Here is a 22,075-nt window from a genome sequence, read left to right on the forward strand (position 1 = left end):
GTACTTATACCCAGAATACAAAGGTAGCAAGTATACAGAGTAGCAAGAGAGTGTGTCAATGCTGTGTAGCCAGACACATGTGCCCAATCACACTCACACACACACCCCTTATGTGCATCAATACAACACAAAGGCCCTTCCAAACATCTAAATTTATCCAATGGCTGTTCAGAAGCATGATAATTTGTGTGTGTGTGTGTGCATGCGCACGTGCGTGGGTGTGTTTGTGCGTGTGTGCAAAACCACACAGCTGCTGCAGACAGCATTAGGGCCCTACTCACCAGTGTGGCATACAATGCCTTAGGGGCCTACTCACCAGTGTGGTGTAGACAGCCTTAGGGGCCCACTCACCAGTGTGGTGTAGACAGCCTTAGGGGCCCACTCACCAGTGTGGTGTAGACAGCCTTAGGGGCCCACTCACCAGTGTGATGTAGACAGCCTTAGGGGCCCACTCACCAGTGTGATGTAGACAGCCTTAGGGGCCCACTCACCAATGTGATGTAGACAGCCTTAGGGGCCCACTCAACACTGTGGTGTAGACAGCCTTAGGGGCCCACTCACCAGTGTGGTGTAGACAGCCTTAGGGGCCCACTCACCAGTGTGGTGTAGATAGCCTTAGGGGCCCACTCACCAGTGTGGTGTAGACAGCCTCAATCTTGTCCTCCTGCAGGGGCCGGAAGCCAGTCACCTTGCACACCAGGCCACTGCTGACCAGCACTTTGTGGGCGGCCAGGCGGCGGTGCACAAAGCCCATCTCAGTCAGATACTTCATCCCCGACGCCACGCCGCTCAGCAGGTCGACCAGCTGCAGGACGCTCAGCTGACCCTCGTGTTTCTGCGTACACATGCACGCACAGACTTTAACTTGAACTAATTTAAACTCTAGACCCTTAAAAAAATACAACAGCAAAATAGACTCTTTTGAAGAAAACTGCAAAACTAGCAGGCAGAAAACAACAACAAAAAAACTAGTTAAAAAATTTATCATGAATGTGAACAAAGCTAAAACAAAGCTAAACAAAGCTAAAACAAAGGAAACTCACACGAGGAAGAGGAAGGTGATGGGAATGATGATGATAAATACATAAAACAGAAGAACGTAAGAGAGCAGTAACAGAACAGATCCAAACACACACTCCTACTAACCCGCAGGAAGGAATCCAGGGCCCCATTGGCCATACACTCTACCACAATCATCATAGTGTTACCTGCAGGTAGAAACACACACACACAAACACAGTGTGAGAAATAGTGCTGGTATGTCAACAGAGTGTGTTTGTGAAAGTTGAAAGCCTGGCCCACATGCTGGTCACTGACACACACACCACTGTCCTATCACACCCTCTCACCCTGACAGCAGGCAACTGCCGACAGACCTGCCCAGACACTGTGTGTTCGTGTGTGTATGTGTGTGTGTTCGTGTGTGTATGTGTTCGTGTGTGTAAGGGCCATTAAGTATCGAGAGAGAGAGAGAGATAGAGTGAGAGATACAGAGACAGAGACAGAGAGTGAGAGACAGTGACATAATGAGACACTCTAAACCTGTGCTGAGATAGACAGAGCTTCTCAGTCACCCACACTGCGAGGCTGTCTGAGTGGGCACCAGCGCCTAAATGGGCATCCAACAGAACCCGGGAGACTCACTCCCCTCAGACCACGCCCCTGGCCAACACCACGCCCCTCAGACCACGCCCCTGGCCAACACCACTCTCCTCCATTACACTCCAGACTGTTCTTTTATTATAGCGCTTTACAAAGCTGCTTCACACTAAGCTCCCAGTGAGCAAACCAAGGGCAGTGGCAAGGAAGAACTCCCTAGAGCACGAGGAAGAAACCTTGAGAGGAACCAAGACTCAACACGGGGTGGGGGCGGAGGAGTTAGGACAGGAGAGAAAAGATTTGCAGGTGCAGGAGGTAAATCACAGGGGAGTGGTTAGAGTTAGGCCTCCACCCGTCCGCGTTTCACCTGAACGGTTTTTAGTCTGTGTGTCCGAGACTTCCCAAATTGTATGGGGCTGAGCTATACAATCAGATTGGTCAGTTTATTTGTCATTCCTCACTTCACCCTCCCACTGGCAATTTTAGGCCATCTGAATTATTTACCATAATTGTTTTGTTTTGTTTTTAAAAAACACCATAGCCAATCATAATGGAATCTACACCATGCTGCACATCTGTAGCAGGGCTACGTATGAGGATATCTGCAGGCAAACACACACACACACACACACACACACACACACATATACAGGTGAACACACACACACACACACACACACACACACACACACACATATACAGGTGAACAAACACACACACACACACACCCACACATATACAGGTGAACAAACACACACACACACCCACACATATACAGGTGAACACACACACACACATACAGGTGAACAAACACACACACATACAGGTGAACAAACACACACACACACACACCCCCACACATATACAGGTGAACAAACACACACACACCCCCACACATATACAGGTGAACAAACACACACACACACACACACATATATACAGGTGAACAAACACACACACACACATATATACAGGTGAACAAACACACACACACATATACAAGTGAACACACACACACACACACATACAGGTGAACAAACACACACACAGGTGAACAAACACACACACAGGTGAACAAACACACACACACACACATATACAGGTGAACAAACACACGAACAAACACACACACACACACACACATATACAGGTGAACAAACACACACACACACACACACATATATACAGGTGAACAAACACACACACATATACAGGTGAACAAACACACACACATATACAGGTGAACAAACACACACACACACACACCCACACATATACAGGTGAACAAACACACACACACCCCCCCACACATATACAGGTGAACAAACACACACACACACACACACACATATATATATACAGGTGAACAAACACACACACACACACACACACACACACACACATATATACAGGTGAACAAACACACACACACACATATACAAGTGAACACACACACACACACATATACAGGTGAACAAACACACACACAGGTGAACAAACACACACACATACAGGTGAACAAACACACACACACACACACACACACACACACACACACATATATACAGGTGAACAAACACACACACACACACACATATATAGGTGAACAAACACAGACACACACATGGGCACAATCTCAAGGAGTCAAACTCATCTCCACTTGCTTTGGTTTAGCAGGGGTTAATCCATTAAGCATCACTGTGCATTCACAACAACAATATCGACATTATCAACAGAGACCTAAATGTGTGCGTGTGCGTGCATGTAGCTGTGTGTGTAAGCTCACTTGGATAACAAAGTCAGACATATACATACTCTTTAGTTCTGCACACACACACACACAGTCCCACTCACACACACACAGACAGTTCTTTTCACTTCTCATTTCTATCATTCTGTGCAAATCAATACCAAATCACGTTCATTAAAACACACCCAAACCCACTTAGCAGCAGAAGTGGTGCTCTTAGCAGACCAAACCAGATGGATCACATTTAACAGAGAGACTCTGAATCTGCCTGTCTTCCACCTCTCCAATACACAAGGCCCCTGACTAATATCACTGCTAATATTACTTTCCAGTTCACAACAACTGGTGACCCCCCCCCCCCACACACACACACACACGCTCAGAGAGAAGAGGAGCGGAGAAAAAGAGCGAGACACCCGTCTTATTTGGTCTCCTCGGAGCGCCACTCCCGTCCATCCCAGCGTACGCGCTGCTCTGCCGCTCTGATTATGTCCTCAGGCCTCTTCAGCCTGTCCTCTGTCTTTGCCTTTAGCGGCAGTAAGACGCCATCACGCACACCTGCATGCGCTTCCCTCTGCTTACATTCCTGCCTTTCGTTACATCCATCCCTTGTTCCCCCCCCACGGCACACGTTTACGCTCGGGTGTCAACACGCTTGCCATCCGTCAGACTCGGCTGGGTTTTCTTTCTCCTTACTCGGCAGGGGGTCGAGTTGGCGCGTCCCCCGCCCGTCCCCCGTCTTTCTCCGGCCTGCCCCTCCGGCCCCCCGCTCACCTCGAGTGACGACGCCCTCCAGGCGGATGATGTTGGCGTGGTCGAACTGGCCCAAGATGCCCGCCTCGCTCAGGAAGCCCCGCCGCTGCTGCTCCGAGCAGCCAGCGCGCAGGCTCTTCACGGCCACCGGTAGCTCCCGCTTGCTGGGCAGCTTCAGGCAGCCACGGCACACCTCCCCAAAGTCCCCTGCAGGGGACGTCAGAGAGCACACGGTTACTATACGCATGCTTTTAGCAGGACACAGAGACAACGAGGTTTTCTGCGCATTTACGATCTACACAGGTTGGTTCGGGATTAAATGTAAACACCATCACCCTCCAACCCCACCCCCACTGGTTTAACTGGTACAGGGGTGATGGAGGGAGGCTTCACCTGTGTGGATGATCCGTTCGATCTTGATGGTGGAGTTGTCGAGCTCTTTGGCGAAGGCGTGCACCGCCTGTAGCAGGTCCTCGCATGTCTCGGGGTCGATGTAGGTCCGCCTTGTCGGGATCTTGACTGCAGGGGGCGCCAGCGGGAACAAACTCAGTCGCGTCACAATTTTTCTGCCACATAACAGGACGCTCTCTGCCCTAGCACCCCTGCTAAGACTGGCGAGGAGCCTGGCAATTTCATTGGCCGGTGAGCACGACAGGGGTGCGGCCACACTCCGCAGTGCTGTTGGCTCTCGGGGCTGCAGTCTCAAAAGACGGCAACATCAAAATGACCTTCCCAAATTTCAATGCGTTTAGCTCTCGTACAGCGCAGCACAAACCATAGCAACCTTTCCTGGCAACAGCATGCTTTTTGACCCTAGTATGCACGTGGTGTGCACTCCCAATTAAAGCTTTTAACCAGATATGGTTTACGTGTTAATTGCGGCCCTGACTGTACATTAAGTTTGTCTGCTTAGAAAACTGGAATGAAGGTTTTGTACCTCAGGGGACATCCATTTCCCACAACCTGGTCCTTGAGTGCCAAAGTCCCACATGGACCTGCCCAGTCCTGTACAGTCCTGCTTTAACACACCTTCTCCAGTTTACCATTTTAACGTGCAGGTTAAGTAGGTGCGTCAGAGCTCAGCTGGACCGTCCATGCACTCCACGGCCAGAGTCGGGGCCCCTCGGTCTCTCCAAGGTGGCGTGCGGCCCCCGGAGGCCCCCTGTGTGCTTCCCAGGGGCAGGGAGAAGTGAGGTGTGAATCTGATACGAGATCACATGTAGTTAATATAATCGACCAGGACAGGGCATGGGCCTCCAATTCACTGCGTCATAAAGGATTATTGATCCGGAGCCGATAGCCGCAGATCAGTCACAGAGTAAATGAAGCTGTCTGGAGCGGGTGGACAAAGAGACGGAGGAGACCTTATCTGCAGGAGTGAGCCCGCAGTGCGTAAGCCCCCCCTGCCTGACACAGCTCAGATCCTGCCTCCGCGCGGCTTTGCGTAGTCTAGCTCTGAGCCAGACGCAACATCTACGTGCGCGTGTGTGTGTGTGTGCGTGGCATGTGAAACCAGTAATGTAGGTTAATGCATTAATCCTGCGTATGCAGCTGGCATTTCTGTAGGGCATAAACGCACAATGATGCGCTTTGCTCAGGATAACTAAAAATACACAATGTGTGTGTGTGTGTGTGTGTGTGTGTTTGTGCGTATGCATGTTTGTGTGTATGTGCATGTGTGTGCGCATATGTGTGTTTGTGTGCGTTCATTTCTGCAAACTTAATTCCCCAGCTGCAGGATTCACTCGGATGCTCATTATTCACCAAACACTTACTCTGGAGAGTTCTCTCACACACACACACACACACACACACACACACACACACACACACACACACACGCGCGCACACATGCACGACCCTACAGATGATCTGGGTGTGAGGAGCGAGCCAGGGAAGCAGAGATAAAGTGGGCAATGTCACGGCAAACATTCGCCTTTTTGCCGCCTGACTAACTTTACTACTTCTGTATCATCTTCACCATAATAATCCTTTGCTCTCCCTCCCTCCCTCCCTCCCTCTTTGTTTCTTTCCCATTCATTTGTGCAACACCAGCTAATATATTGTGTGGCTGTTTCTAAATCACATAAGGGACAGTAATGCACTGCCACTTAACACTTCACTAATCTCATTCAGTCATTCCTCACCAACCCCCACCCCCTCATTTTTCTGCCTGTCTCTCAGCTGCAGTGTGCAGGATCTTGGATGTAATCTTTCATCATACATAACCACACAGACTCTTCTTCCCTGTTGGCCTTCCCGTTCCTCTGCTTCTCTCCGGTCTGTCCTCTCTCTGTCTTTCTGCCCCACCCCCCTTATGACCACGCCCACGACACACACTCAGGTGGGAACTACACACGACACACACTCAGGTGGGAACTACACACGACACACACTCAGGTGGGAACTAAGATACTCACACTGGAAGTAGAGCTCCTCATCACCCTCCTGGTTGGCCTTGCTGTAGCCGCAGTGTCTGCAAGGAGCGGACAGAGACAGGTGTTCAGAGAGGGAGGGAGGGGACAGAGACAGGTGTTCAGAGAGGGAGGGAGGGGACAGAGACAGGTGTTCAGAGAGGGAGGGAGGGGACAGAGACAGGTGTTCAGAGAGGGAGGGAGGGGACAGAGACAGGTGTTCAGAGAGGGAGGGAGGGGACAGAGACAGGTGTTCAGAGAGGGAGGGAGGGGACAGAGACAGGTGTTCAGAGAGGGAGGGAGGGGACAGAGACAGGTGTTCAGAGAGGGAGCTGTTCAGAGAGGGAGGGAGGGGACAGAGACAGGTGTTCAGAGAGGGAGAGGACAGAGACAAGTGTTCAGAGAGGGAGGGGACAGAGACAGGTGTTCAGAGAGGGAGGGGACAGAGACAGGTGTTCAGAGAGGGAGGGGACAGAGACAGGTGTTCAGAGAGGGAGGGGACAGAGACAGGTGTTCAGAGAGGGAGGGAGGGGACAGAGACAGGTGTTCAGAGAGGGAGGGAGGGGACTGAGACAGGTGTTCAGAGAGGGAGGGGACTGAGACAGGTGTTCAGAGAGGGAGGGGACTGAGACAGGTGTTCAGAGAGGGAGGGGACTGAGACAGGTGTTCAGAGAGGGAGGGGACTGAGACAGGTGTTCAGAGAGGGAGGGGACTGAGACAGGTGTTCAGAGAGGGAGGGGACTGAGACAGGTGTTCAGAGAGGGAGGGGACTGAGACAGGTGTTCAGAGAGGGAGGGGACTGAGACAGGTGTTCAGCACAAGACAAGATATGCACCAGCCTCTAGACTGTAAACACGGTTTGAAAATTGTCGCTGAGTGGGTCTGCACCTGCTCTGTGTAAACAGGCAGGGGAAGTTTGGTCTATGAAAGTTTTCTTTAAGACCATGCTGTCACTGTGACAATGTTGAATTCAAGTTGAGCTGAATGAAACAAGTGCTGTAATACCCTGTGGATGGAGACGTTAGGACAATGACTCGTTATTACTCAAACGCTGAGCGCAGGAACCAGGCAAGATGAAAGACATTCACAGAACAAAGAGATATGGGGGAGGGAGCGGGCATGTCGTATGCTCAAGGCACGCTCAGAACCCTCCACGCCGCTGCTTGTGAATGAGTGCCCTCGGGCTGTACCACTACGGCGCAGGGGGTGGGCGGGGTGGGGGGTTAGGGTGTGAGGCGGCCTCCTGGCAGCTGGGGTTTTCTTTATTGCGCGACACTGCCACAGAAAGGAACTCGAGGCACCGTGTGCGGTGGAAGACTGACCCGGAGCACCAGGGGGTGGGGGGGTGGCTATCCCGCTAGGAAGACCCTCATGCCACCTTAGCTGTCGGCTGCCATTTTTACAGAGAAAAGCGCCCAGTGGTCTGAGTTCAGACCCACTACGTGCTTTCAGTGGGAGACGTTTCCTGTTTAAAAGGTGGGCGTGTTTAGCTAGAGCCAGACAGCCCACTGATCTGATTACAAAATATGACGCTGCTCAGGGTTGGTGTCAGTTCTGCAAGGGTCTGAACTGTTAAATGACTCAGACAGATCCAGTGGTAGAATAATTCAAAAGCCTGACGTCCACTTGTGTGGACGTGTGTGTGTGTATACTCTCCTTCTCACACACCCACAAACACACAGTGTTCTCTAGGGGACTGAAGCAGGCCTGAGGAGGAGGAACACAGGGACAGTGAGTTGTGGTAGTCGGGGAGGGGTCAGGAGGAGACACACCTCCTCCTCTACTGACAACATTAAAGCTTCAGGCGTTTGATCACTCAGAAAAGTGACTGAATACAGAAAAGAAGCCGCAATATTTCGGAGGGTCAGATTACCAGGTAGTCCACGATTAGCCTGGAATTTGGGGATTACTCAGGGTTTTCAGTCCAGGACTGCATAACACACACACATCCTACCATCACACTTAAAGCAATCAAGAAACAAGAAGAGTTCTAAATTCAAACCCATCACACCACCAGCTCTGTTTAAGAATGACTGAATTCCAGACAAAGCCAAGGCCTCTTGGTCAGACGCGATCCGTGACCTCACCATGGGCAGTTAACGTCGCCAACTAAAGTTATAAACGGCTTGGAGTAAAAACGTCCTTGAGGTAACAGGACGGACGTAGAAATCATTTTAGCTCTGGAGTGGGGCAATTTCACTGCCTTGACGCCTCCACCTGCATCAGAATAGCCTCTGCAAAAACCGCAGCGGGGGGTTTGGGGGTTTGATGGAAATCCCCCCCACCACCACTAGTGGATCTAAAAGAGAACGCACATCCTCGCACGGATAATGGAGGCATAAAATATGATGGAGCGCCTTCTCCCAGATGGAGAAAGGGACGGTAAATTTCAGATTCTTTTCGTCTCTTCCACCCCAGCTCGTCCTCGGCAGTACTCGGAGTGTGTCGGACGCGTCAGGGAAAGGTATGTAGAAGAAGCAGAGCTGAGATTCTCAATCAGGGCCTTGAAAACCCTTTGCATTTCTTGCACTAAACTCCCTCCAAACGCACCACAGTCAGGTCGATCGCCTTGAACGGCGTTGAACGATCTACCTGATAATTGCACCAAACCTGTAATTGCTCCTAGTATGCACTGAACATCTTTGGTGCCTGTGCTTTTATGTTGAATTATACTGCATTTTTGCTCTTTTTTATGTGAAAGTTGAAAAACATTCCATGTGTCCATCCGATTACAGAGTGGAGAAATTTGCTGGAGCGGAGAAGCAAGTCCACGCGAGTGAAAGCGCAGCCACTGAAATGTGAGGCATCCGTGTAGTTTTCTGCTGTTGTTCAGCACTGATGTTGGGTCAGGCTAAAGGACAGGATACAGGTGAACGCAGCGTGGGAGAGATGGGGGCATCACGGAGGAATGACGTGTGGAGGATGGACTCCCACCAATCAGAAGCAGAAAAAGGCAGTGTGAGGCCCAGACATTAAAGGCACCGAGCGTCTGCTCCAGCTCTTGACTGGCCCAAAACACAGCGGAGGCGAATCGAAGCGTGTGTGTGTGTGTGTGTGAGAGAGAGAGAGAGAGAGAGAGAGAGAGAGAGAGAGAGAGAGAGAGAGAGAGAGAGAACTCTTGGTTAAGTTTGCTGCAGTCTTGTTTTGAGGGGGCAAAAAGGGAATAGAAACAAAACAAGGATGTTGTGGAGCGACCGCCGTCTTCATAAAGAGGCTGGCAGCAGTGTGCCGTAGCCGGTTGTCTCTTGTGAGCATGCTCGAGGCTGCTCGGATTGTGTGTGTGTGCTGTACAGCTTCCAAAGAAATATATCTACTATACATGTATATGTACACTAAATATGTATTGCTGTTTTGTCATTTAAATGTAAAAATTACAATGAATATAAATTCAAATAAATGAATACATCCACTTGATATGCTAATCTATATAAAGTGTTTACATTTATGTTAAACACTGATTATCCAGTCACTTGTATTCCCATTTCAAATTTACATATTCGGAGGGAAAATATAGTATAAATGAGATGTAGCATATACTCATGTATTCTTTTGTATGTCAAAATGCAATTAAAACAGAAGTTGGCCTCATACTGTAAAAGCAGTGTGTGTGTAGTGCATCAATCCTTTATGAATGAACTGATCTGAAAACCTAAATGCTTAAGCTCATAGCTAGTTAACTAAAAGCTAACCAACCCCAAGCACGCAGCCATGAACGTGTACACACACACACACACACACACACACACACACACACACACACACACACACACAACCACCTTTACATTAGCCACTGTATGCCTGCGAGTGTGTGGTTGTTGTTTTTTTTTCGTGTGTGTGTGCGTGCGTGCATGTGTGTGTCTGTGTCTGTGTGTGCGTGTGCGTGCGTGCGCGTGTGTGTGTGTGCGTGCATGTGTGTGTGTGTGTGCATGTGTGTGTGTGTGCGCGTGAGCGCGTGTGTGTGCGTGCGCGTGTGTGTGCGTGTGTGCGTATGTGTGCGTGTGCGTGCGTGCGTGTGTGCGCGTGCGTGTGTGTGCGTGCGTGTATGTGTGCGTGTGTGTGTGTGCGTGCGTGTGTGCGTGCGTGCGCGTGTGTGGGGTGTGTGTGTGTGTGTGTGCGTGTGTGCGTGCGCGTGTGTGTGTGTGCGTGTGTGTGTGCGTGTGCATGCGTGCGTGCGTGTGTGTGTGCGTGTGCGTGTGGTGTGTGTGTGTGTGTGTGTGTGTGTGTGTGGTGTGTGTGTGTGTGGTGTGTGTGTGTGTGTATGTGCGTGCGTGCTCTGTTTTAAAGTAAAGTGAAGGAGCAGTGAAGTCAGTGAGGAGAGAGACTTCGGGCCATGGCACTTCTGCCAAAACACAGTTTCAGCTGATTTGACCTGACAGAAGCATTCCATCCATATGACTGGAGATAACACAGGTTTGCTCTGTGTGTGTGTGTGCGCGCGCGTTACAGGGAACAAGGTTCTTTATCTTAGTGTAGCCCATATTTCTGGTGGAATTGGACACACAGGGGAGCCAGCGTCTAAATCCGCTGTAATTGAGGTATCAGCCATTTTCTTTGTTTGCTCGATGCGGAGTCACACCTGATGTATATTCCAGCCTTTAATAAGGCCCCTCCACACATGCATCATTTATCACCCGCAACGGGTTTAAGGCATGGCTCGATAAATTCATTTAGAAATATGACATTGGAACTAAGATTGTGTGTGGTAAATGGCTATGTATAAATGCATGAGCCCTGTGTGTGCACGTGTGTGAGCGCGTGCACGAGTGTGTGAGCACGGGCGGGTGACTGACAGTGGAGGGTCTCCGGCGTGTATCGTGTAGCGGCAGAACGAATGGAAACCATTTCCCACATGCTCCATCTAATCCATTCTCATCACACTGATTAATGTGGAGCTGCTCTGAGTACCATGCCACAGAGATCCCTCATCTTATGACAAGTGTGTGTGTGTGTGTGTGTGTGTGTGTGTGTGTGTGTGCGTGCACGCATGCACGTGCTCTTAGTACTGTAGCTATGGAACCGCTAGCTAAATTATATTGCAGTGTGAGAAAACTATTTTTTGCACTAGGGTACATGTGTGTGCTGTAATGTATTCAAACACATGCACATGCACATTTCTGTGAGAGAGCTTCAATACATGCAGCAAAAGCATTTAAATCCACGTTAGCATGGGAGAGCTGGACACGCCAACCCCTCCACACCCACACCAACCCCTCCACACCCCTCAACACACACACCAGCCCCTCCATCCACACTGTCCTGGTGGGGGGGGGGGTGTGTGTAACTGAACATTCACATGGATCAGGCTGCTCTAAATCCGTCTCCCTTTCGTCTGAATGGGTCCTTTTCTCTCTCGGCTAGCGCTGGATTCCACACCACGCCTCACCATGGCGGCTGACTTCCCGCGGGTCGCCCTTAGCACACACGGCGGCCCGAGCCCTGAATCGGTGCTGGCGAGCGACACCCACTCAGGGCGAGAGCTCCCAGTCAGTCCCGAGCTCTAACACACCAAGTTGATTTAACAAGCTCGCGCTGCCTTGTCCTGGACACTAATGCACCTGATAAAAGCCTGCTCTGTAATGACCTCGTTTATCTGACCGGCATGTCAGGGGCCTGGCTGCTGGACCTTACAGTGCAGGAATGCTGTTCACACACACACACACACACACACACACACACACACACACACACACACACACACACACACACATCAATGAACACAGGAAAAAAACAGCACATCTATGGAGCACAGCAGGAAGCTCCTGGCTATGGATCAGGAGTTTCCGGGGTCAACGCCCGGCCGGTTCCGTTCTGGCGGGGCAGCGTGGGTCTTTAATCCGTGTCCCCGGGGACTCCAGATCGGTAGATCATAGAGCTTTGGCAATCAGGAGTATGCGCCATTGGAGCAAAGCCCCTCGCCCCCACTGGTTAGTAGTGGGATAGTGTTTATACACAGGAGCCGCCTTCATAGCGCAACGAGGGGAGGGGGGGGTTGTCTTTTGGTCAGCAACTAGCCCAGCATCAGATAAAAGTTCAAATCCCAGGACCACCAAGGCGGTCGTAGTTACTGATCGGGATTAGAACGAGAGGTCTGAGCGGTCTGCCCGCGACCCTTGGGCCAGGCACCCACTCTTTACGACCCTGGGCACGCAGGCTGCTCTTCAGAATGGAGGGATGAGGTACGACTCCTGCGACCTTGAGAAGCGCTCTTGGAAATTCACGGCGAGGAGAGATTAGCCTCAAGCTCAGGCTGCTCGTGAGTCGGCCTGCGAGCCGGGCGAAGCCGAGATCTGCGCTCGCGGAGGAGGGAGAGAGGGGATGGGTGGGAAGGAATGAAGAACTGAGGTACCTCCTCCAGATGAGGAGCCCCGCCCCCAGCGCCAGTATCATGATGAGGGCAGCTATAGACACCACCACGATGATCACCACTGGACTCTGTTCGCTGGAGGCCAGAGCAACTGTAGAAACACACGCATATGCGCACGCACACACAGACACGCATCAAAGGGACAGAGGGAAGTCATGGTTAGTATGCATACAGGCATAAGACATTTATACTTCTCTAAAAGCAGTGATCCCTGACAGGCAGACAGATCATTGCTCAGAGGTGAGTTAAAATAGTGGTTTGTGCATTTTAATGTGCTTTTGCACATCTGTGTGTGCACACCTGCACATGTGCATGTCTGTGTGCATGTCTACACATGCATGTATGCAAGACCTATAGATTTGTACAGTTTACATTGTGCTATATGCAGTTTATCAGTTTCTGTGTAATTTTATACAGCAAAAGAGAATGCATTTGTCTGTCCGGGTGTGTGGCGTGTGTGTGCGTTTGTGGTGTGTGTCTGTGTCCATGGAGTGTGTGCACATGTGTGGCGTGCATACATGAGTGCATATGTGTGTGCACAAGAGTGCAAACGCATGTGTGCATATGTGTAAATGAGTGTGTTTGTAAACGAGTGTGTACACATGTATGCGTGTGTGTGTTTGTAGATGAGTTCATGTGTGCGTGCATGATTGAGTATGCATGTGAGAGTGAGTGAGTGTGTGTGTGTGTGTGTGTGTGTGTGTGTGTGTGTGTGTGTCTGTGTGCACGTTTATGCGTGCACCCACTCACGTTCCCCCAGCGTCTGGAGCTCCAGCGGAGTGCTGTAGGCACCGTAGTCCAGTGGCCGGGGCGAGGTGCCCACAGAGCCCTCTGCCACTGCTGACGGCGCGGACGCCAGCGAGGGTGAGGAAGGGGAGGAAGAGGACGAAGACGAGGAGGATGATGAGAGCAACGAGGAGGAGAGCGAAGGCGGAGCTGGGCTCGAGCATGTCCGGATGAGGAAGACATAGCTGGTTCCTGGTTTCAGGTTGTGCACACTGATCCGGGTTGCGGCCGTCTTCACTGTCGAGTAGCTCTGGTCTTTGTGCTCCTGGAAAGCCCAGCACACACACACACACACACACACACACACACTTTACCTCACACAACTTTGTGGTTTCTCCCATCACACACAGGCCCTGGACTAACTCGCCCAGGGTCCTTAATAACAGTAGGCAACATATTAAAACTGATGGATGTAAATGCCAGCTTTGTATGGCAAAGAAAAACCAGCCCATCTGACCCTGGGATGAAGCTTGACAGGAATAATAATGTGTGAGGTTTTTTTAATAGGTATGTAGGCAAATTTGTCATATCAGCGATAATTCTAATAATAAATTGTATTTATATAGCACCTTTTAAAATCTTTATGAAATGGTTTACACATGGAATAAAAACTAGGATAAATTAAAGTAAAATGGAAAAAAGTCATAAAAAGACAGACCCTGAAATAAAATGGCAATAAAACCTTAATAAAAGGCACTTTATCCAAGAACTAGCCAAGCCCTGCACGTGGGGCGTCTCTTCTTCTGTGGTTTAAACACAGCGTTTCTCAGTCCTTACCAAGGAAATCAGACAGAAATGTCAGCACTCTGTGGAAATCAATGTTTAATCGGTTTAAAAACAAAAATGCCATTATTCCTTTATGATACAGTAGTTCCAGGGGGCTTCTGAGCAAGACTTCAGAGGGCTGGTCCACGTCCCTGCAGCCTGTGGGATTCCTCTGGCTGCAGGAGTCATCCAACCTCTTTTCAGCTTATCATTTACTTTTATATATGTCACGTCTATAACTGAGATCATATAAATCTCCATTTATGTCCGTACTGCTGCGGTACTCAGTGACTAGTGAAGTGGAGGCCTCAGTGGCAGGATACCTGCAGAGGGGTGAGTTTTCTGAGGCATGGGGGGGTTATTGGGGTGGCTGAGCGGTTAACATCTGGAAGGGAGCTTCTCTTGCCCAAGTCTCTGCGACAGCGACTGCACAAAACCTCTAGTTCTACCACACACACCGATTCGTGTATACACCATTTCAGATTTTGATTTTTCAAAATGTTCCTTTTAAAAGAAGTTTTGTGGTGTGTGCAAAAGGCATGAAAAATTTATAGACAAGAGCAGTAAAGCATCATGGCAAAGTATTCATTCCAACTTAGACATATTATCTCTAAACTGTTTATTGCATTTTTCTGCACACCGTCTAATAACCTTGTCAGCCAGGACGCCGCTAAGCAAGGAGTGGAAGTCATGACGCAATGCAGCCCAACACGATTTGCTTTTAAAGCTGCAGCATAGTGTTATAGGGCTGTCATTTGTCAAGCGGGTCACAAATCCCACCCCCCACGCTGGTGGGCTTATCTGATTGGTTCTCTGAAACATGCTGCCCTTCCGCAAGCTCATGGGCTGTCGTTATAGCCATAGTGGAAACATTCCACCTATATGTCCACAAGCTTCTCCCAGCGCCATCTGTTTGCGTAATAAATCCAGTGTGCTGGTTGGGGGGGGTTCACCTTCTCGTAGTATTTGATTTCATACTCCGTCCTGCTGCTGTTGTGGTTCACGGGCTCCCTCCACACAAGTGTCACGCTGCGCTGCTCCACCTTCTCCACTCGCAGCTCACTTACCTGAGAGGGCGCTAGAGGGACAAGGGTGTAAGACAGACAGAGAGAGAGAGAGAGAGAGAGAGGGGGGGGGGAGAGAGAGAGGGGGGGGAGCGAGACAGAGAGAGAGACAGAGAGAGAGAGAGAGAGAGAGAGAGAGAGAGAGAGAGAGAGAGAGAAAGAGACAGAGAAAGAGACAGAGAGAGAGAGAGAGAGAGGGGGGGGGGGAGAGAGAGAGAGAGGGGGGGGAGAGAGAGGGGGGGGAGAAAGAGACAGAGAAAGAGACAGAGAGAGAGAGAGAGAGGGGGAGAGAGAGAGAGAGAGAGAGAGAGAGAGAGGGGGAGAGAGAGAAAGAGAGACAGAGAGAGAGAGAGGGGGGGAGAGAGAGACAGAGAGAGAGAGAGAGAGAGAAAGAGAGAGAGAGAGAAAGAGAGAGCACGAGAATGCATGTGAGATAGGGAAGGTCTATAGAGTCTATACAAAAAAACATGTCCGCACTTTGTATGAACTTGAATCCTCAAGTTTGTATGAACTTGAATCCTCAAAACTTTCTACACTGATAATTATACAGTTCCACTAAACTGTTCCATTGTACTGAACAGACAAACAGATAGTAAGACAAACATACCAATTACATCTGGTGTAAGGCGCTCACTATAGTTCTGTGTGTCTGTCTGTCTGTGTGTGTGTGTGTGTGTGTGTGTGTGTGTGTTTTAATCTCATTTTAGGGCAATGCAGAACAGAATGAGCACAATATCTAAATGAGTGCTGATGGATCAAAGGGAGAGAGACTGTGTATATGCATACAAATGTGTGTGTGTGTGTGTGTGTATAACCCCTCCTCTCCTGCTGTTCTGATTAAGAGATGATTAATGAGGCTGCAGTAGCCGTTGAGGGCTGTCACTCAAACTCCCCTGCCGAGGACTGACATCTCCATCAGTGCAAAAACAACCAGAATGTCACATATCCCACAATCCCCCGCACCCCCATTCAACTTTCCTTCTGAAAACTCCTTCTCCCTCTCTCTCTCCCTCTGATACACTGTCAAACCAAAACGCAACATGAGTTGTTGAAACTCTCCCTCACTGGCAAACGTGCACACACACACGCACACACACACACACACACACACACGCTTCACGCACAGTCACGCAGCTTACGCGGCCAGCCTATAATAAAGCTGCATTTTGGGGATCTGATCAAAGGCATGGCAGCACCCCTCTGCTGTTTGATGTCTGGATGCTCCAGAACAAAGGGACAATGCATTATTCATTCTGAGCGGAAGCCGGGGCCAGCTAACGAGCAACGCTCCCGCTCCGCCCACCGCCGCGTAATTAGCACACGACCGCACACACCGCGTAGCTAGAGGAGCGGAGGGGTCACCGGGTCAATCGGTTTCAAGAGAGAAAAAAAACCCATCAAAATCTCGGACCCAAGAAAACAACTCGGACCGGTCACATGGTGATCGTGTCTGCACACTGCTGGCAAGCTCGGTTCACTGGCGTTTGCATCTTTTGAAATGAACACAGCACAAGGAGTGGGAACAAAATCTGTTTGGCAGTACACAGATGCAGGGTGTAAATGTATGGGTGTGTTATTCTAAGAGGGGAGGGAAGACAAACAAACAAACACAAACAAACAAACAAAAAACAAGCAGAGAAGAAAAGGTTTTTGTCAGGTGGAAGCATCAGAGTGGAATGACGTAAATGCTGGGCAGGAAATCACCGCCCCTCCACCGCCCGTCCACCAATCACCACCTCCCTCGCTCCCCCAGCTGATTCCCTTCCAGTGGTAAATAATATATTCAGAGATCCAAACTGCTAACAAGTGAAGCACTAGAACTCAAACTGACAAACACGAACAAAAGTACTACAGACCAACACACAAACACACACACACTGTTGCTGATGGTTTGACCCCATGTGAGGGCGAGGGAGGTGAGAAGAGTTGACTATGAATGCAGCTCCATTACTGGAGGGCACATACTGAGTGTTAAAGCACACCAAACTGGACTGCAATACTGTACTGACCTCTCTAAGGAGGATCAGAGCGTTAACACACACACACACACAGCAATTTCCAGAGACTTCCCATCTAACTCGTCCAGTCTGCCTGCAAGGTCTTCTTGTTGAAGTTGTAAAGCCTATAGAGCAGTGAGCCTGAATGGCTCCATTTCTCCACAGTTGCAGGAGCTAGAGGTGCTTTCTATGGGCTCCCTTTGGAAACTGTGGAAGTCTCAGTTATTAGCTATCAGTTGCAACAAGCAGGCAGGCAACACTCCCTGAGGAGGTGTGTATCCTCCGGACTCCAGCACACATGGTGACCTGTCTGGCTCGCCCCCTCTCTTTCTGAATGTCTTCTTATCAATTGCACCACATCTCTCTCTCTCTCTCTCTCTCTCTCTCTCTCTCTCTCTCTCTCTCTCTCTCTCTCTCTCTCTCTCTCTCTCTCTCTCTCTCTCTCTCTCTCTCTCTCTCTCTCTCTCTCTCTCTCTCTCTCTCTCACCTTCCCTCTCACCCTCTACTGCGATACATGTCTAAAGGGCTTCAGGAAACCCAGTGCTGTCTCAGTGAACACATTCACATCTCACCGTACTGCACGGCTTCATCTAAACGCCAGCGACGAGAAGCGTTAGCCTGATTGTTGGTGAATGAGAGAGAGACAGAGACACACACACACACACACACACACACACACACACACACACACACACACACACACACACACATACAAACAGTCAAACTGCAATGTCAGATTAGCAGTATTCTTGGCACATATGGATGCCTTACACTTTACCTTCAGACTGTGAATGTGTGTGCTCACACGGCAAACATAATATATGTGTGTGGGAGAGTGCATGCATGCAGGCGTGTGTGTGTGTGTGTGTCCCTATGCCAGATCATGCCATGCTGAGCCTCTCTGTCTCTCATTACTGTCAGCAGGGCCTACAGATCAGCCCGTGGGCCGCAAAGCCTGCAACCTTGCGCCTGGCCTCTATCTGGCAGGATGTGGCCACTTTAATCTGTGCGGATCAGTTGGCCCGCCAGGGAAGCGCTATCTGGCAGGAAGTTCCGTCCACACCCTGCCTAATCGCCCGCCATGCAATATGCCTGCCATGACAACACACACACACACACACACGCACCCATGTGAAGACCTGCTCAAGGTAAGCTGGCAATCACCCTCTTTGCTAACAAGAATCAAATAAAGAAATGTGAAATGGCATAACATACATATGTGAGAAGGTACCCAGGGCTCACACGGGGCGAGAGAGGATCCATTATCATTTATATCATCGGCTGTATTATCAGCTGAAGGGAGGGAGGGAGGGATGGGGGAAGAGTGGTGCAGGTGCAGGAGGGAAGAACAACCTAGGGGAGAGTGAAAGAGAGAGAGAGAGAGAGAGAGAGAGGGGGAGAGGTGGAGGGTTTCTGTATGCAAGGGAGGGGAGGCCTGAGGCATGAAAGAAATGTATTACCCTCCAACACATGATATTAGACACACACACACACACACACACACAGAGGCATACATACACACAACAACATGCACAGAGTTTGGGATGAAGAGAGGGTGAAAGGCAGAAAAAGAACAGAAAAAAACAGAAAAGTAAAAAAGTAAAGAAGGACTGAATAAAGGAGTGACCAAGCAGTGAGAAGGAGAGTTAAGGTGAGACAGGGTCAGCTAGACAGTCGGAGGGTGAGACAGGGCCCGCTAGACAGTCGGAGGGTGAGACAGGGTCAGCTAGACAGTCGGAGGGTGAGACTCGGCCCGCTAGACAGTCAGAGGGTGAGACAGGGCCCGCTAGACAGTCGGAGGGTGAGACAGGGCCCGCTAGACAGTCGGAGGGTGAGACAGGGCCCGCTAGACAGTCGGAGGGTGAGACAGGGCCCGCTAGACAGTCGGGGGGTGAGACAGGGCCCGCTAGACAGTCGGAGGGTGAGACAGGGCCCGCTAGACAGTCGGAGGGTGAGACAGGGCCCGCTAGACAGTCGGGGGGTGAGACAGGGCCCGCTAGACAGTCGGAGGGTGAGACAGGGCCCGCTAGACAGTCGGAGGGTGAGACAGGGCCCGCTAGACAGTCGGAGGGTGAGACAGGGCCCGCTAGACAGTCGGAGGGTGAGACAGGGCCCGCTAGACAGTCGGAGGGTGAGACAGGGCCCGCTAGACAGTCGGAGGGTGAGACAGGGCCCGCTAGACAGGTTGATGGTAAGACAGGATCAGCCAGGCGACTCACTCTGAGGTCAGCAAGCACGGCTCCATATACTGCTGGGAGTTCCCTTAAACCTGCAGCTCTTGTTTTAACAATCTTAGATTCACCCTGCAGAATACAGAAGGAAGAATGTAGAGAGAAGGTGAGACAGAGTTCATCTCTCTTCTGTCTCACTCCCTAAATCGTTTTCCTTCATGTCTGTCTCTCTGCCTCTTCATTCATGATAATGGTGAGATAATCTCTGCTAACAGCTTAAGCAAAGCATGAGACCGTATTCTCTGTGGAGCAAATTAGGTTTATAATAAAGAAACTAAGTTTTCTTGCTCTCTCTCTCTCTCTCTCTCTCTCTCTCTCTCCCCCCCCCACCCTCTCTCTCTCCCTCTCCCAAACGCTCCCCTCCCCTCCATCTACCCCCCCTCTCTAATTAGCCATGGAACACAGCCCTGAGCATGGGTGAGCTTTTTCACAGTCTAGTGTGTGGAGGTGAATGGCAGTGGTCCAGCTAGTCAGAAGCAGGAGAGCAGCAGTGAGACTCATTCATTTCCCTATGAGCTCCAACAGTCTTCCAATAGAGCTCAGAGCCACAGACGACAGAAAGAGCCCGAAAGCACACACACACACACACACACACACACACACACACACACACAACCCAGAAATGAGCTCTTTCAGAGAGTTCATGAGAAGTGCGCAAAGTTAAAGAAAAAAGTTTTGGTAAACACACAGAAGGGAGAGAGTAGGGAGAGTGTTGGTGGTCTGACCGATAACACGGCAACCTCAATGACAGACACCTCCCCCCATGTAGTGACAGACAGCTGTCAATCAAAGCATAAGATCATCTATCTCATCATTAGACAGCAGGCACAATTCATCAACCTCCCTCCAGCTTCTCTCCCCTTCACTTGCGTGCACAGACACACACTCACACACACACTCACACACACACACACAAACACACAAAATGTAGCATGCTACATTTACTTCATTACTTTTATTTAAGTAACTTTTTGAACAAATTGTACTTTAGAGTTGTTTTAAAAGAGGGTACTTTATACTCATACTGGAGTATATTTGCAAGGTCGAAAAAGTAATTTTACTCCGTTATATACGTCAGAGTTCCCATTCCTCGCGTTACATTTAAAAATAATTTTTACATTTTCTACATCACCACCTGCCAAGTGTGGGAGGGTTAGTGAAATCCCTAAAGATCACTGAGTGCCACCACTTTGCTTCAGTAAATTACACAACTGGGCATTATGTCACCACCATCATGACCAACAACCAGGCACATTTTTTGGCGTGGGACATTTATGAAAACCAGCTCGCAATATATCATTTTGTCCAAGGCTCACATATCTGTGTGTGAAATCAGTGCTCTCTCCTAATGTGCATTATTAATATGAATAAAGTGTGGTCTGATATCAGTGACATTCTGAGAAAAAAAAATGGCTAGCTAGCTATGCAGCTAACTACAAGTAACAAAAATGGACCTCATGTTGTGCAGCAACGCGTGCCCCAATTTGAATCATATTTTCAGTATTATAAAGATTCTAAAGGTTTCAAGGTTCTAAAAATTAAGGTTTGTTATTGGTTTTATATATTGATATTTCTTTCAACCAAGCCAACTTAGAATAACTAGCTAGTGAGCCGATCTGGCTAAGCGGTCGCCTAATTGCAATGTAAATATAACTAACAGTAAAAATGTAAGTTGTCTTTGGCAAGAGCTCAGAATATTCCTACAAACTGTACTAATCACAAAGTGACAACCAAATGCCATACAAGGCTTGTAGCTTATGTTATATGCACAATATTTAGCCGATATTAAAACCTCATCTTAAACATATCCCATGGTCTAAGCAGGACAAAGTCCCGGAGCAAGGAAAAACAGCTGTTTATCATCATTAAATATCATTATGTATAGTATAGTAGGCCTACTGAAAATCAGCACCAAGGAACGTTCTCCATTCGTCCTCTTTTTTTAACCAGAGGCCTGGGAGCTTGAGGGTACTGCGTAGTATCTTAGCTGTTGGCAGGACTGACCGTTTCTGGATGGAGATCTCAGATGTTGTTCCTGGGATCTGCTCCATTCTCCCAGTTTGGGGGTCACAGCCCCTAGTGCTCCAATTACTACTGGAACCACTGTGGCCTTCACCTTCCACATCTTTTCTGGCTCTCATCTCAGCCCTCGAGCTTTTCGTGTTCCTTGTTCCTGATGTTGCTGTCACTTGGGATTGCCACATCTATCACTATGGCAATCTTCTGCTGTTTGTCTACCACTACTGGGGCAGTGGTAGCTCAGTGGTTAAGGCACTCGACTTGTAATCAGAAGGTTGCCAGATCAGTTGGTAGGATTTTTCCATATCAGCCACTTCCAGGTTTTCTCTTCCC

General features: G+C 49.5%; 1 protein-coding gene across 2 annotated transcripts in view; it reads right to left on the reverse strand.

Moving 5' to 3' along the window:
• The window catches only part of epha10 (EPH receptor A10), a 108,079-nt gene that overhangs the window by 4,250 nt on the left and 81,754 nt on the right, over positions 1-22,075 (reverse strand). For both annotated transcript variants that reach the window (XM_035531757.2, XM_081710876.1), the window contains 8 exons: positions 15,385-15,509; positions 13,631-13,931; positions 12,863-12,971; positions 6,523-6,578; positions 4,496-4,621; positions 4,124-4,309; positions 1,147-1,208; positions 632-835 (listed from right to left, as the gene is read on the reverse strand). In XM_035531757.2, the coding sequence (XP_035387650.2) occupies positions 632-835; positions 1,147-1,208; positions 4,124-4,309; positions 4,496-4,621; positions 6,523-6,578; positions 12,863-12,971; positions 13,631-13,931; positions 15,385-15,509 (1,169 nt within the window). The remainder of the gene's footprint in view (positions 1-631; positions 836-1,146; positions 1,209-4,123; positions 4,310-4,495; positions 4,622-6,522; positions 6,579-12,862; positions 12,972-13,630; positions 13,932-15,384; positions 15,510-22,075) is intronic.

This window comes from Electrophorus electricus, chromosome 3, assembly GCF_041902795.1.
Source record: "Electrophorus electricus isolate QZ-2024a chromosome 3, ASM4190279v1, whole genome shotgun sequence".
NCBI classification, from domain to species: domain Eukaryota; kingdom Metazoa; phylum Chordata; class Actinopteri; order Gymnotiformes; family Gymnotidae; genus Electrophorus; species Electrophorus electricus.